The sequence below is a fragment of the Vipera berus genome, assembly GCF_964194415.1.
Source record: "Vipera berus genome assembly, chromosome: 2".
Lineage (NCBI taxonomy): Eukaryota > Metazoa > Chordata > Lepidosauria > Squamata > Viperidae > Vipera > Vipera berus.
This window is the reverse complement of record NC_138203.1, coordinates 252,501,624-252,516,530: the sequence shown is the minus strand read 5'-3', so window position 1 is coordinate 252,516,530 and position 14,907 is coordinate 252,501,624. Positions and strand designations below refer to the sequence as shown.

General features: G+C 41.1%; 1 protein-coding gene across 2 annotated transcripts; it reads right to left on the bottom strand.

The window, feature by feature from the left end:
- Window positions 1-208: 208 nt before the first annotated feature.
- On the bottom strand, window positions 209-12,812 carry LMOD3 (leiomodin 3). Of its 2 annotated transcripts, XM_081318647.1 has the most exons (4): window positions 12,328-12,812; window positions 4,206-5,549; window positions 3,561-3,630; window positions 209-715 (listed from the first exon to the last, which is right to left on the bottom strand). In XM_081318647.1, exons 1-3 carry the CDS (start codon window positions 12,619-12,621, stop codon window positions 3,583-3,585), a joined length of 1,686 nt encoding a protein of 561 aa, XP_081174773.1. In that variant the 5' UTR covers window positions 12,622-12,812; the 3' UTR covers window positions 209-715; window positions 3,561-3,582. The 2 variants fall into 2 exon arrangements, with proteins under 2 accessions (XP_081174773.1, XP_081174774.1); XM_081318648.1 differs by lacking the exon at window positions 3,561-3,630.
- Window positions 12,813-14,907: the final 2,095 nt, after the last annotated feature.

Below are 14,907 nucleotides of genomic sequence, written 5' to 3'. Positions count from 1 at the left end.
CCTTGATGCATAGATCCCTTTTGCATTTACTACTGTTGAGCCAGGTTGTTATCATAGTTACTATTGTTGACCTAAAGATGTGGTATCCAGAAAGCTTAAAAGAGAACACTCATTTTAAGAAGAGAAGCCCCTACTCTAAATATTTAGTAGGCAGTAGTTATACAATCTCCACAGCAGTTACCTCAAGTTAAGGACAGATATATTCATCTGAAATTTGCTGTTTATTTCTCTTGTAACATCCTTCATCTAATAAAAATAAAATTAGTTTTGATTAACAAAAGGATAAGGCTTTAAAACTGGCAGGTATGCCACACAACTTCAGGTGAATGGAAGAATGAAACAATAGTACCACAGTAGGATGCCCAATGTGCTTCTGTAAAATGTTGGAAAGAAGGCCATGGGGAGACAGTACGTTTTACTGAAGACCTGATGACCGTGATGGCACAATGATTAAAAGAGACAGGTGAAGTAGCCCTTTCCACTTCTGCCTCTCCCCAAAATAAAAATACATCTGGTTGCTTGAGATCGTAAGTCAGCAATCATCACTTCAACAGACCGCATGCTTTAAACATTGTTCCCATACTTTCATGACACCCAACTGAAGGAATCAATTCCTGAAACCCTCTGAAGCAATGCTTGGGTAGACTGGACATTTTTCTAGTTGTTTCCTTCAGCAGAACAGGGTGGTTTATTCCAACTCTTTGGGAACAGGTACCTGTGTGGGAATTGTAATAAAATGCATGAACTGGAGAAGGGAACGGCCAGAGAGAAAGCTTTTAAATGATAGAAACAGCATATACATTGCAAAATACATGGTAAAGTGGAAAACAATTTCTTGACTTGCTTTCTGGCAAAACATATCAAAGCAGCTCTTATTCAGCAAAACATACAGTAAAACCATTTTGCTTGAAAGTAACTTGGTTGCAGAAAAATGCTGTTCAGCAACTCAGGATTTTGCTGTTCCAAAAATAAAAACTTTGCTCTGGTATCCCACACCAAACTATGTTTCCACTGCACAACAAAGTTGCCACCGTATTGAGTGCAAGTGACATAATAAATCAGGGAGACAACATTCTGGAATCACATCACATTTTATGTATCTGGTAAAAATCCTTAACCTTGTTTTCTTTTCTTACTTCATAGGCAGCTAGAAGTTGAAAAACATTCAAATGTACTTACATTTTTCTTCTTGTCTCATTTATGGTATTTTATGGACAGTATATATTATACACAGGGGAATGATAGCTTTTTAAAAATATATAGTTATCATCACTTTTTTGGTCAGATGTAGCTCAATGCAATTCCTATTTTAGGTAATACTTAACTAGGTTTTCCCAAAGAATCTGACAAACAAGAAAATGTTAATAATGTTAGTTCTTCCCACTTGCAAGTAGAAATGTATTGTCTATGCATATTTAGAATAAATTGTAAATTTTAAAATAAATTATATATTTTTTCATCCCAGCTAATGTACTGATTCCCCCCACATTCAACACAAAATTTAGAACTTTAACTTGATTACACCCAAATCTGTGTTGAAATGTGACAAAGTCTTTATCTCAATGCAGTTTTTGTCTTTCACTCATTACTAAACGTTTATATTTTCTAAGCTTGATTTGCAATTCCTGTTGTGTTTTTTTCCTCCCCATTATGTCTGGCCTTCACCAGGCTTGAAACCAGGAGATTGTGAGTACTAGTCCTGCTTTAGGCATGAAAGCTGACTGAGTGATCTTGGGCCAGTCATTCCCTGTCAGCCTGACCCACCTCACAGGGTTGCTGTTGTGGGGTAAGTAGGAGGGGGAAAGAATACCGTATTAGGTATGTTCACTGCCTTGTGTTATTTATACAAATAATAAAGGCAGAAGGTAAATCAATCAACTGATCAATCACATTTGAAACTGACTAGGATTTTCCTACGTTTTCTCTTTTGGAAAGATAATTTACCCATAATGCCATAGTGCAATGAACTACCATTAGCTGTAGTACATACAGCTTGGCTTTGATCTTGGAAACTTATATCTGCACTTCTGAGGGTGGCATAATTTACTACTGGGAATGACTTCACTCATTAACAGGTGCAACATACTGGCCTTTTCTCAAGTGAGAGCTTCTGTCTGAGGCATCCCAATCAATCTAAAGAGAGACATTGAATCCAGAGCTGGTTCAGTATGAACTCCAGCCCGCTGTGTAAATGAGAAGGGCGGACTGTGGCAGGAAATGCACTTCATGTCCTACAGTGCTTTCAGTAGATGGCATTTAAGAAGCCTCATCCCACCTTTGAAGGATTTGTAAACATTCTCAAGTGCAGTGGTTGTTAGCTTTCTTTTATCTACTTCCTTGAGTGTGTGCAGGTGCATGCATGAAGCACAGAGATGTGTACTTCAAGTACTTCATAAGTTGAAGCCCATATAATGCTATTAGTAAAGGTAAAGGTAAAGGTTCCCCCGCACATGCGTGCTAGTCGTTTCCGACTCTAGGGGCCGGTGCTCATCTCCGTTTCAAAGCCGAAGAGCGAGCGCTTGTCCAAGGACGTCTCCGTGGTCATGTGGCTGGCATGACTAGACGCCAAAGGCGCACAGAATGCTGTTACCTTCCCACCGTAGTGGTCCCTATTTTTCTACTTGCATTTTTACGTGCTTTCGAACTGCTAGATTGGCAGAAGCTGGGACGAGTAACAGGCGCTCACTCTGTTACACGGCACTCGGGATTCGACCCGCCAAACTGCCGACCTTCTGATCAACAAGCTCAGCGTCCTAATACCTATAATGCTATTAGAGATACTTATAAAATGTTGTAGTATCAATTTGGCTTACCAGATTACCTTACGCTAGAAGTCACCATTGATGGGCAACTTAGAAGCTTACTAAGCCTCCTTGTTTCAACTGAGTATTCACCCCTTGACAAGAATGTTCCTAAGATCACAGGCCAACATGTAGAAAGCCATTTAAGCATTACAGAATGCTTGTCTGCATGGACTATTTCTGATTCTAGTCAAAGAAATATTTATTCTGCCCTACACTTTATGAGCAGGTGCATATGAAAAGATCAGTGTTATCTTCTACAGTTATTGTTGTAAAATGGCTTGTATGGCTGAGCAGAATATTTTTTTTATTACATTTATATCCCGCCCTTCTCCGAAGACTCAGGGCGGCTTACAAGCTTAGCAGTAGCAGTAACATAAATCAGGAGAAGATAATAGATTTCTAAATCATTTGTAGGAGATCAGTAGGGCTTCTCTTTTTGTTTACTTATAATGATTTAGTAATGATGGCAACAAAATGCTTCCCTCCCCCTTACTTAACCCTGTAAACGTTTATCCTTCTTTACAATTAGAAGTTAGGGGAATTAGTCATTTTGCTGGTGCTTCCTCCCCTCCCAGAGTTTTGGAAATGTGGTTTCCATAATCTGTTGTCTGTAGCTATGTTGGAAGCTGAAATCCAAACTTCCTGAAGAGTATGAAGCTGAAGAAAGAAATCTCCGTGCTGAAGAAAGAAATCGTATAATAATTAAAACCAGTGCTTTTTTGTAAAAAAAAAAAAGGTGCTGGAACTCACACACACCATACAACCTGCCTTGTCTACCCTACAAGGTTTCATCCAAAAAAGGTGCTGGAACTCCATTCTGGGCGTTCTATGAGAAAAAAAGCCCTGATTAAAACTGAATAGTTTTGTGAAGGAGAAAAGCATTTATAGGTAGCCCTTGACTTACAACCAGCAGCAACTGTCCAAAGTTACCAACAGACCCCCCTCACCATCCCAAAAAATACTTACAACTCAGTTCTGAAGTTCTGATGGCTGGCCGTACATTTCAGATGCTTGGCAAATTGGCATTTCAACCATTTGCACGCATCATGTGATGGTGATTTACAATATTTTTTGCCCAAACCTGACTTTTACTTCCAGGTTTTGGTAAAAAAACAAAACAAAAAAACCAGCGGGTTTGCTTAATGACCACAGCATTCATTTAACAATCATTGCAAAAAAAAAAAAGGTAGTAAAACAGGTCCAGCCACATGATGACCTGCTTTATCACCATTGCTACATGACAGTAATGGGCATGTTCCATTACCATCGTAAGCCAAGGACTACCTGTCAATACTAATCACATTTTATCAGCTGTCAATTCTGCCTTTTCTAAGAGCAGCAATCAAGTAAAGAGCCAAGACTGCAAGACATTCCTTCTTGCTCGGGCCACTCCCTACTTACCGGTTTCAGATAAGCTACATTACTCTGACGAATATCCTTAAGTAGCTTCTCTCTTGGAGTGATCTCAACCAAAGGAGGGGGCCGCCTTCTTGGAATAGGTTTTAGGGTCTTAATCACATCTTTGAGGTTAGTTTTTTCAGTTGGCTCTACATATTCCTGGATAGAAGGTTTGCGCTGGACTCTCTTGAGCTTTACTATCTTGAAAGCGGGAAGGTCACCACTGCTTTCTTTATCTGGCTCTTCTCTTCTAGCAGGTTCCTCTTTTCGGCCAATCGGTGGGGCTTTGGGAACCAGCGTCATTGGAGGCTGCATTGAATGAGGCATCATTGAAGTCGGCATTGGTCCCCCTAGCAATTCCCACATCCCGGGAGGCAACCCAAGTCCGTTCTCCAACATAGCGATGAGTTCTTTCTGCTGCTTTAACTGTTGCACTTTTTGCTCCTCCATCCTTTTCTGTCTCTGCTTATCAAGGTTTCTACTAAGGAGATTAGTGACCACCATTCTGGGTCCTGGAAGTTCAAAGTGGTAGCCTATCTTAAGAAGTGTGGGGTTGGCTTTCAGGAGCCTGGCAATCTCCATTTCTGACTGATGACCTAACATACTTCTCTGATTGTGGAAACGTAGCTCTGTAAGCTTCTCGTTGTACTGAAGGCATCTCATGATGGCGACAATCCCTTTGCCTGAGATGAAATTGGAATCGATATTCAAAGTGGTGATACTCCTATTTTCACGCAGCATGTTGGCCAAGGCAAAAGCTACATTGTCATCTGCCCCAACATTGGCTAAACTGAATGTTTTTATGTGCTTGTTCTTCTTCATGGCATTGACAAAGTCTACTAGCATCTCCTTGGGGATGTTCTCAATGTTGTTTAAGTTGAGTTCTGTCATTTCTGGGTCATTTCTCCGGACTCTTTCTAGACTCCCTTCTAAATTAGTTTGATTTCCTGAAGGCCGTGCACTTAATTTAATAAAACTAGTATCTAGAGCTAATTTTTTGGGAATATTTAACTTTGAAATTTTCTTTTCATTTTCTCCTTCTTTTTCACCTGATTCTGTGTATGATCCTTTAGTTTCCTTGGTGCTCTTGCCATTCTCATAAAGTTTTTTTGTTTCCATATCTTTCTTCTCTGATTCTTCTATTTTCTCTTCTTCTTCTTCTTCTTCTCCTCTTTCTTCCTCCTCTTCCTCCTCCTCTTCTTCCTCCTCTTCTACTTCTTCCTCTTCCTCATCCATTTGATTTTTCTCTTTGTAATCCTTTATATCTTCATTTGCAGCATTATTGGCCATTGGCTTTTCATTGCTATTATTGGCAACATTTTCTTCAGAGTGTTCTCTGATGGGTCTCTGTAAAAACAAAATGCTAAGAGCTGAAATAATTTTAAATAGTTTTACCACATTATTTGACCAAGACTTAGAAAGGTGATGAATTTGTTTTTATATATATATATATGTGTGTGTGTGTGTGTGTGTGTGTGTGTGTGTGTGTGTGTGTGTGTATCCGACTGGGCAGAGTCTGACGATCAGGACATGGGCGGTCTTGTTGATGTTATCTGGGAGGAGTTCGATCCTGTGACTCCTAAAGACGTGGACAGGATCATGGGGAAGCTGAGCTCCACCACGTGTTTATTGGACCCGTGCCCCTCCTGGCTGGTTTATGCGGCTCGAGATGGGACACGAGGCTGGCTCCAGGCAGTGATAACTGCTTCCTTGAGTGAGGGTAGTTTTCCCGCCGCCTTGAAGGAGGCGGTGGTGAGACCCCTCCTTAAGAAGCCTGCCTTGGATCCAGCTGTATTAAATAACTTCCGTCCGGTCTCCAACCTTCGCTTTCTCGCGAAGGTTGTTGAGAGCGTGGTGGCGCATCAGCTCCCTTTGTTCCTGGAGGAAGCTGACTATCTGGACCCGTACCAATCGGGTTTCAGGCCCGGGCACAGCACGGAGACGGCATTGGTCGCTCTGGTGAATGGTCTCTGGCGGGCTCGGGACAGGGGTTGTTCCTCTGTCCTAGTCCTATTAGACCTCTCAGCGGCTTTTGATACCATCGACCATGGTATCTTGCTGCAACATCTCAGGGGGTTGGGAGTGGGAGGCACTGTTCTTCAGTGGTTCTCCTCCTACCTCCTGGGACGTTCGCAGTCGGTGTTGGCAGGGGGGCAGAGGTTGACCTCGAGGCCTCTCGTTTGTGGAGTCCCTCAGGGGTCGGTCCTCTCGCCTCTCCTGTTCAACATCTATATGAAGCCTCTGGGTGAGATCATTCATGGCTTTGGAGTTGGTTATCATCAGTATGCTGATGATACCCAGCTTTTTATTTCGACCCCAAACCACCCCAGTGATGCCCTCGACGTGATGTCCCGTTGCCTGGAGGCGGTCCGGGTCTGGATGGGGAGGAACAGGCTTCGACTCAACCCTGACAAGACTGAGTGGCTGTGCGTGCCGGCATCCCGTAAAATTCAGATTGTTCCATCTCTTACTATGGGGGGGGAGTTATTACCACCCATAGATAGGGCTCGTAACTTGGGTGTCCTCCTAGATTCACAGCTTTCCTTAGAAGATCATATAGTAACTGTGACTAGGGGGGCCTTCGCCCAAGTTAGCCTGGTGCACCAGTTGCGGCCCTATCTGGACCAGGATGCCTTGCGTACAGTCACTCATGCGCTCGTGACCTCTCGGTTAGACTACTGCAATGCTCTCTACATGGGGTTGCCCTTGAGGACCACTCGGAGGCTTCAACTGGTGCAAAATGCAGCCGCGCAAGTTGTGTTGGGGGTCTCCCGATACTCCCATGTTACACCTCTGCTTCATGAGCTGCATTGGCTTCCAGTTGCCCTCCGGGTGAGATTCAAGGTGCTGGTGATGATCTATAAAGCCCTACATGGCATGGGTCCAGAGTACCTAAGGCAGCACCTGCGGCCGGCGTCAACTTCCGTTCGCCCAGTGCGCTCCCACAGAGAGGGCCTCCTCAGGGTGCCACCGGTCAGAGAATGTTGACTGATGGCCCCCAGGGGGAGGGCATTCTCTTTGGAATTGTCTACCGGTTGAGCTCCGGATGGCTCCCGACCTTCGCTCCTTCCGACGTGATCTAAAAACTCACTTGTTTGAACAAGCTGGCCTGGTCTGATGGGTGATGGGTTTTGGGTTTTAATTACTGATTTTAACTAATTTATTATATTTGGGCACAATTGTTTAATCTGTTTTAATTTTTGTATTGTATTTTTGGTATTTTATTGCCCTGTACACTGCCCTAAGTCCTTCGGGAGAAGGGCGGTATATAAATCAAATAAATATAAATATAAATATAATTTGCATTAAGCCTTTATTTTTCACATTTTTGAACTACCCATCTCAGAATAACAGAATAACAGATTTGGAAGAGACATTGGCGATCTCCTAGTCCAACCCCCTATTCAAGCAGGAAACCCTATACTATTTCAGACAAAATCTCCCTTTGAGAGGGACTCTGGGCAGTATGCAGTAAAATGTTATATAAAGACAATATATAAACATTAAACATTTAGAAGCAGGCAAGGATGATTAAACGCTGTTAAAATTAGTTAAAAGGTGAAGGGAGAGCTGTCAGGGCATCAGCCTGCCCCAGAGCTGTGTGATCCTCTAGGGCAGGGATAGGCAACCTTGGCTCTTTTATGACTCATGCACTTCAACTCCCAGAATTCCTGAGTCAGCTATGCTGAGGTGAAAGAGAGAGGTTTCCAAGCTGAGCCATGCTGGCTCAGGAATTCTGGAAGTTGAAGTCCACGAGTCATAAAAGAGCCAAGGTTGCCTACCCCTGCTCTAGGGTCTTCACACAAGGCCGCAGAGCCATGTTTTGACTCCTTTTCAGAAGGCCAGGAGAGTGGGGGCCTGCTTCACCTCCAGGGAAAGAATATTCCACAGGGTGGGGGCAATAGCAGAGAAGGCTCTCTTCCTAGACCCTGCGGCAGAAATTGGGATCATACCCAATTGGGATCATACCTTTCTTGCCTGATTGGATGGGATGGGCCAATGGGATGGGATATAGGTAGCCTGCCCCTAAGCCATGTAGCGCTTATGTTGGCATCCATTCCCTCACCCCTGCAAACCCCCCTGTTTTGATGAACAAAGGTCTAAGTATTCAAGATAGCAATAGGAATTTATTCAACATACCAGTTTTCCTCCTACTGTTATTTTCTACTGGAATTCAGCGAGTTTGGACACTGTATAAACTACAGCCCTAAATTATGCCATTCCCTAAGTCTACTTTATTTTTCTGAAACTAGATTTCAGTGGCCTTTGTGCTAACTCTCTAGTCAACAAAACACAGGTTTACATGCTGCACAATTGTCTTTCCTATATTAAAAAAAATGAGTGGTAACTATTTTTTTGTCTTTGCACACATCAATCTAGTTTTGTAACAAGGACTGACAAAAAAAGAATATTTTTTTAAAAAAATAATGGTCTAAGAATCACGGTTGCACCAAATAGTCATTCTGGTACTTTTTGGTCCAGATTTTCTTTAGGCCATACTTTATGGTAAGCCATTGGACCTAATATGTATAGATGGAAGGAATAGACCATTTATACTATGTGGAATAAAAAACCTGAGCCTGGTTATAATCCTGTTTATGTGTCTTTTCGTGCTTGCCCCCTTTTGAAATATGCATATCATTTGGAAAAACCCATGATGTAATTCAGGGGTCTTCAAACTTGGCCCTTTTATGACTTGTGGACTTCAACTCCCAGAATTCCTCTGCCAGCATACCTGGCTGAGGAATTCTGGGAGTTGAAGTCCACAAGTCATAAAAGGGCCAAGTATGAAGACCTCTGATGTACGTAATTTTTCAGTCTTGTTCCTTGCTCTTCCAACAATCTCTTTTCCTTCCCCATCTGCTGGATGGAGGGATCATCACTTTAGAACCCCCAAGCATCATTTGCTAAGACTGGTTTGGAAAGAGAAATAATATAAAGCATCCCTTATTATAGTATTCATCCATTTTATTATGCTTTAATCTAAGAATTACCTCCTAAGAAAAAGGAGTGTGAGGTGAACTTGTTTCCATCGCAAAGTCAAGTCTACTATGTTTTTTTCTATCCTGTTGCCTTTTGAAAAAAAAACACCTTTTGAGACAAGATTTCCTCAGGGCCAGGTGAAAGATTCTAATTGTATTCTACATTGCATATTCTGGTAATTCTAGTATCAGTCTTTTCCTGGGAATCTGTGAAATCTTTCTTATTCTGGCTGAGAGTCACTCACCAATCCCTTGATATCTCTATTGATTGCCTGCCTACCCAAAGTGTTCAGGTGAAAATCAAACACATTTGCCCTCACGGATACCCATTTTTTAAAATATATCTACACTATTTCCTATGTTCTACAGATAGTCTTCGAATTACAACAGTTTGTTTAGTGACCATCTGAAGTTACAATGCCAGTGAAAAAAGTGACTTATGACCATTTTCTCACACTTATGACCATTGCAACATCCTCGGGGTCATGGGATTTCCATTTGGATGTTTGACAACTGCTTCATGTTTATGATGATTGCAATATCCCGAAGTCATGTGATCCCCTTTTGCAACTTTCTGACAAGCAAAGTCAATGGGGAAGCCAGATTCAATTAACAACCTTGTTACTAACTTAACAACTGCAGTGATTCATTTAACAACCGTGGCAAAAAAAGTCATAAAATGGGGCAAAACTCACTTAACAAATTTCTCACCTAGCAACATAAATTTTGGGCTCAATTGTGTCTACTGCTCTTCTGCCCTTCTCAGCCTTCTGGAGATAGATCACATCCCTCAGCCTTTCTCTAGGTCATGAAATGTAAAGAAAGCTGACTTGTGTGATACTTTACATGATATTTATCTAAATACTATGAAGATTTAAACACTCAAATTTAAATATTTGTTGCTGTCTGCATTGCAAAGAAAGTACTTTACACTGAAGTTCTGAGACTCAGCATCCCCACTAGTGTTTCACAAGTGCGTGGAATGAATATGCAGGAATTCCCATTATCCATTTATTTATACATATGATGTGCCTCTCCAGAGCTACTTTGTGATTTTTTTAAAAAACGCATCCTGTCTATTGGATGTTTACTGTTTGGGAAAAGCTTTTGGTTATTGTTTTACCTGTGTTCCCCCCAACAGACTGTATTAGTTAATGTTTTATTTGCTACATATATGCCTTTAGTGCAGGGGTAGGCAACCTTGGCTCTTTTATGACTCGTGGACTTCAACTCCCAGAATTCCTGAGCCAGCACAATTCCTGGCTCAGGAATTCTGGGAGTTGAAGTCCACGAGTCATAAAAGAGCCAAGGTTGCCTACCCATGCTTTAGTGACAAGATTTTTTTTTAAAAAAAGAAATTACTATCTTTGCAGCAGATTTTCAATGTGCTTCTGTTTTTATTGGTACATTTTTCTAGCACATCAGTGCATGTTACTACAACAATCCCTTAGCTTTTCATATTCAGAAATTCTATATATGCATCTCTCTCTCTCTGTCTCTCTCTTTCTCTCTCTTTTACCATTTTCTGCAACTGAGTCTCCTCAGGCGCAATCACCTTTCTGGCTTGCCATTCAAAAAGTTGATGTAGTACAACATAATATTTTCAGGACTTGGTTGAAGCACCAAGCAAAGCTACACCCCTATGCTCATGCTGCGTGATTTCTTAGCTTGAATGAGCAGTAGTAGAAAAACACCATTTTGCTCTCAGAGTTCACTTTAGCACCCAACTTTCTCTGTACTGATATCCAGTGTTGCACTGATGCTAAATCATAAGACAATAGTTGAAACACATCTAACAAATTAGAAACAACCTAGAAAGTGCGACACTTTGTATATCATTTTCTCTAAGGAACTAAGTCAATGTTTCCAAACCATGGCAATTTGCACATAGGTGGTCTTCAATTCCTAGAATTCCCCATTCAGTTTGATCATTGCTGATAAATTCTGGGAGTTGTAGCCCACACACTTAGGAAATTCATGGGAGATGAAGTCAGACACATGAGAAGACACTGAAGGAAGGTCCAGATACTATGGCTTAGGCAGGTTCATTTGGCTCTTTGTGGAGGATGGGCTTTATTAGGTGAAGATGGTCCTTATGGATTCCTCCCCCCCCCCCCAAATCTTCCTGGTTTTCTCTGATAAAAATCTTGTGAAATATTCTTCTCCATATAAGAAACATTTTAGTTTGCATAATTTAATTAATCTAATAGCTAGTCATTATAGCGGTGCAATGGGTAGAATGCAGTACGTATTACAAGCAAACTCTGTCCACAGCTTGGAGTTTGATCCTGACTGGTTCGAACTCCAAGGTTGACTTATCCTTCCATCCTTCCAAGGTCAATAAAATGAAGATCCAGATTGTTGGGGGCAATACTCTGACTCTGTAAATCGCTTAGAAAGGGCTGTGAAGCACTGTGACAGTATATGCTATTGCTATTCCTGTTTTTATTAAGGAAATTTATTCAGCTGCCCAGGTAAACAGGAATATAAACACAATAAAATTAGTAAAAAAAAGCATTATGGAATTTTAATTATTAATATAATAGGTTGGTTGGATTGGGATTTCAAGATTATTTTATAATAATAGCTTTTTATATTTTTGTATCAGGTAACAATAAGTAGTAGCATATCATATATTTTAGACTGTTCTGTTAAAGTTCTTTTTTATTATTATTCAACCAGACTGGAGATGTAAATTTTATCCTAGGGATCCATAAAGTTACCTGAGCCATAAAAAAAATAGAGCCAGGAAAGGTTTGCAGGTTTAGTGCAGGAATAATAAATTAAAACATTAGTATGTCTTAGTTTACTACAGAAGTCCCCAACCTTTTGGGCACCAAGGACTGGTTCCATGGAGAGAGGTTTTTCCGTGGACCGGAGGGTGCGTGGTTTTGTGTGCTGCCTGCATCTCACAGATGGGGCTTTGCTTGTTTGTGTGGCCCGGTTGCTGGCATGCTGTGACCCAGTACTGGTTTATTACATGCAAAAAAATATTCTACAACCTCTTTTAAAGTATAGACATCTGCTAAAATGCAAGATTTATTTATTGGAAATGGCAGCATGTTAGTAGGTGCTGATCAAACCCTGTGATAAAATATGGAATAGCACCTGTATGCAGAATATTTGCATTTCCTGCTCCTTACCTCTGAAGGTAATAGCGTGACGGGTGCCCTTTCATCCTCATGCATTCTTCTGGAGGCCTTCTCCCAGTACAGGTAATCAACAAGAGATCGATGATCAAAGTTTCCTGTCGGGGTTTTTTCCGTCTGATCCTTCTGTATCATGCCGACTGGCACTTTGGGGTCTGGAGCCATGACTTCCATTTCACACTGTAGTTCCTTCAGTTCTTCAGGAGAGAGGTTTGCTAAGATTTCATCTTCATCTATCTCTCCTGAACAGAAGTCCTCTTGGTCAGAGTTCTGGCTGAACTCAGACATGTTCTTTATTGATAAAAAATAACCACGGGGGCAAGTACTTGGGGGAAAAAAACAACTGCCCGAATAGTAAAAAGGATTGTAATTCCTTTGGCAGCCTTATGAAAAAATCTTCAGTGTTCCTAGGTGTTTGTGTGTGGGTATTTTTCCACCCTCCGTCAGAGAGAATAACACAGCTCTGTCTTAGATGATGCTTCAGGAAGAGTGAGGGAGGATTGAAACATATGGTATAGCTAAATTAAGCAAGGCTTAGCCGGAGCAAGAAAATTTATGGAGGTGCTGCCATATTCTGTTTTGAGTAGCTTATGTCAGCTGTGTAAGCCCTTTTGACATTTTGGTACAGCTGCTCAGGGCATCGCCATAATCATGTTCTAGTGCATTCCCGTAGTTACACAATTTTAAATGGCTCATGATATACATTCAGCTTTAGAACATGAGAAAATAATGGCTTGTGCATGAATTGTATTTAGAACGGTAGAGATTTTAAAATTAGCATCGGTGACCCTATGAACCAATAGTTTTCACACTTGATCCAGAGCTTTACAACTGTTTCAAAATGATTGATTTATGAAGGCCAGATTAAATGACATTGGCAAATACCTCTGTTATTATTGACTCCAGAACTAAGGGATGCTTCTAAGTCACTAACAAATCAAATGGCCAGCACAGCAACAGCAACAGCACTATTAATTGCAAAAGAAAATGAAAATAATATTAGAAGGTTACAATGTACATTGTTCAATGTTTTTGAAGAATTGGTTGGATCTCATTAAAAAATGATAAAGGTATCAGATCTGGTGTGAAAGGATATGTACCATCATTAGTTGTAGCAAAGAGATACAGAAAATTCTTTCTACTGTCATTTGGTGGTCATATGGATTGCCATATCTGGTGGCTTTACAAATTATCTATGTAGAGCAATCAGTGGACAACTATCTACTATATGTTGTTTGAAAATCTGAACAATTATTTGGTTCCAAATAATTGGAATTGGTTTTGCCGCATTTTATGTCCTTTCTTGCCACAGTTGTTAAGTGAATCACTGCAGTTGTTCAGTTAGTAAAATTTCTGTAACAGGGTTGTTAAGTGAATCTGGTTTGTCCATTGACTTTGCTTGTCAGATGATCACATGACTCCAGGACATTACGACTGTCATAAACATGAATCAGTTGCCAAGCATCTGAATTTTGATCACATGACCATGGGAATGCTACTATGGTTATAAGTGTGAAAAATGGTCATGTCACTTTTGTCAGTGCCATTATAACTTCAGACAGTCACTAAATGAACTGTTGTAAGTCAAGGACTATCTGTAATAATAGCATATCAAGGCAGATTCTCAATGTTCCTACTTACTTTTCATCACGCTACTTAAACAATTCAATGAAGAACCCTACAATGTATTATCTAGCAGAGAATAGTTATAAAGCAATTACTTATTTTTGTTTAGACTGCTAGCATGGACTAGCATGAATTTCATGTCTCTGTCACCTTGGTGGGCAACCTATAGAATAACATGGATGGAATGTCTACATTCAGCAGTGGACAATCTGTTCATCTAGCAGGTGGATATCAACTCTCAGCAATCCCAGACTGCATAATAGTAATAAGAAGAAATATTAGGACCTCCGCAATGCAAAATGTGGTGCGCAACAGGTTTCCTTGCTGTCAACCTTGTGAGGTAATCCAGACAAGAAATATAAGTACACCCAGATGAACTGATCCTACTTTATTGCAAAGTTACATTAACATAATCTTGCAAGACTCTGTATTTTCCCCCTCTCCACCTTAGAAGGAACCCCCTCTAGTTTTCCAGTTGTTTCTGGAAAACTAGAGGAGGCCCTTCTGAAATGCTTCTCATGCTTTCCCCTCACCTAAAGAATGAGTTGTCGCTTATCAGATCATTGCCCTGGCCGTAGGGCAGGGGTAGGCAACCTTGGCTCTTTTATGACTCGTGGACTTCAACTCCCAGAATTCCTGAGCCAGCCATGCTGAGGGGAAAGGGAGAGGTTTCTGGGAGTTGAAGTCCACGAGTCATAAAAGAGCCAAGGTTGCCTACCCCTGCTGTAGGGCTTCCTCCTGTCTCCCAACATATGTTTCTACATACCATCTCACCTGCCAAGATGATCACTAAGTGTAGCCTTTGGCAACCCACAGAAGATATTGATGGAGCCAGTTCCAATGTAAGCGCTACCACGTTAGCAAAAGGCAATGACTATTCATGGGAAATTAAACCACAATGATTGTTAATAAACTCGGTGAACAACTTTGTTCCCGACCTAACTTATC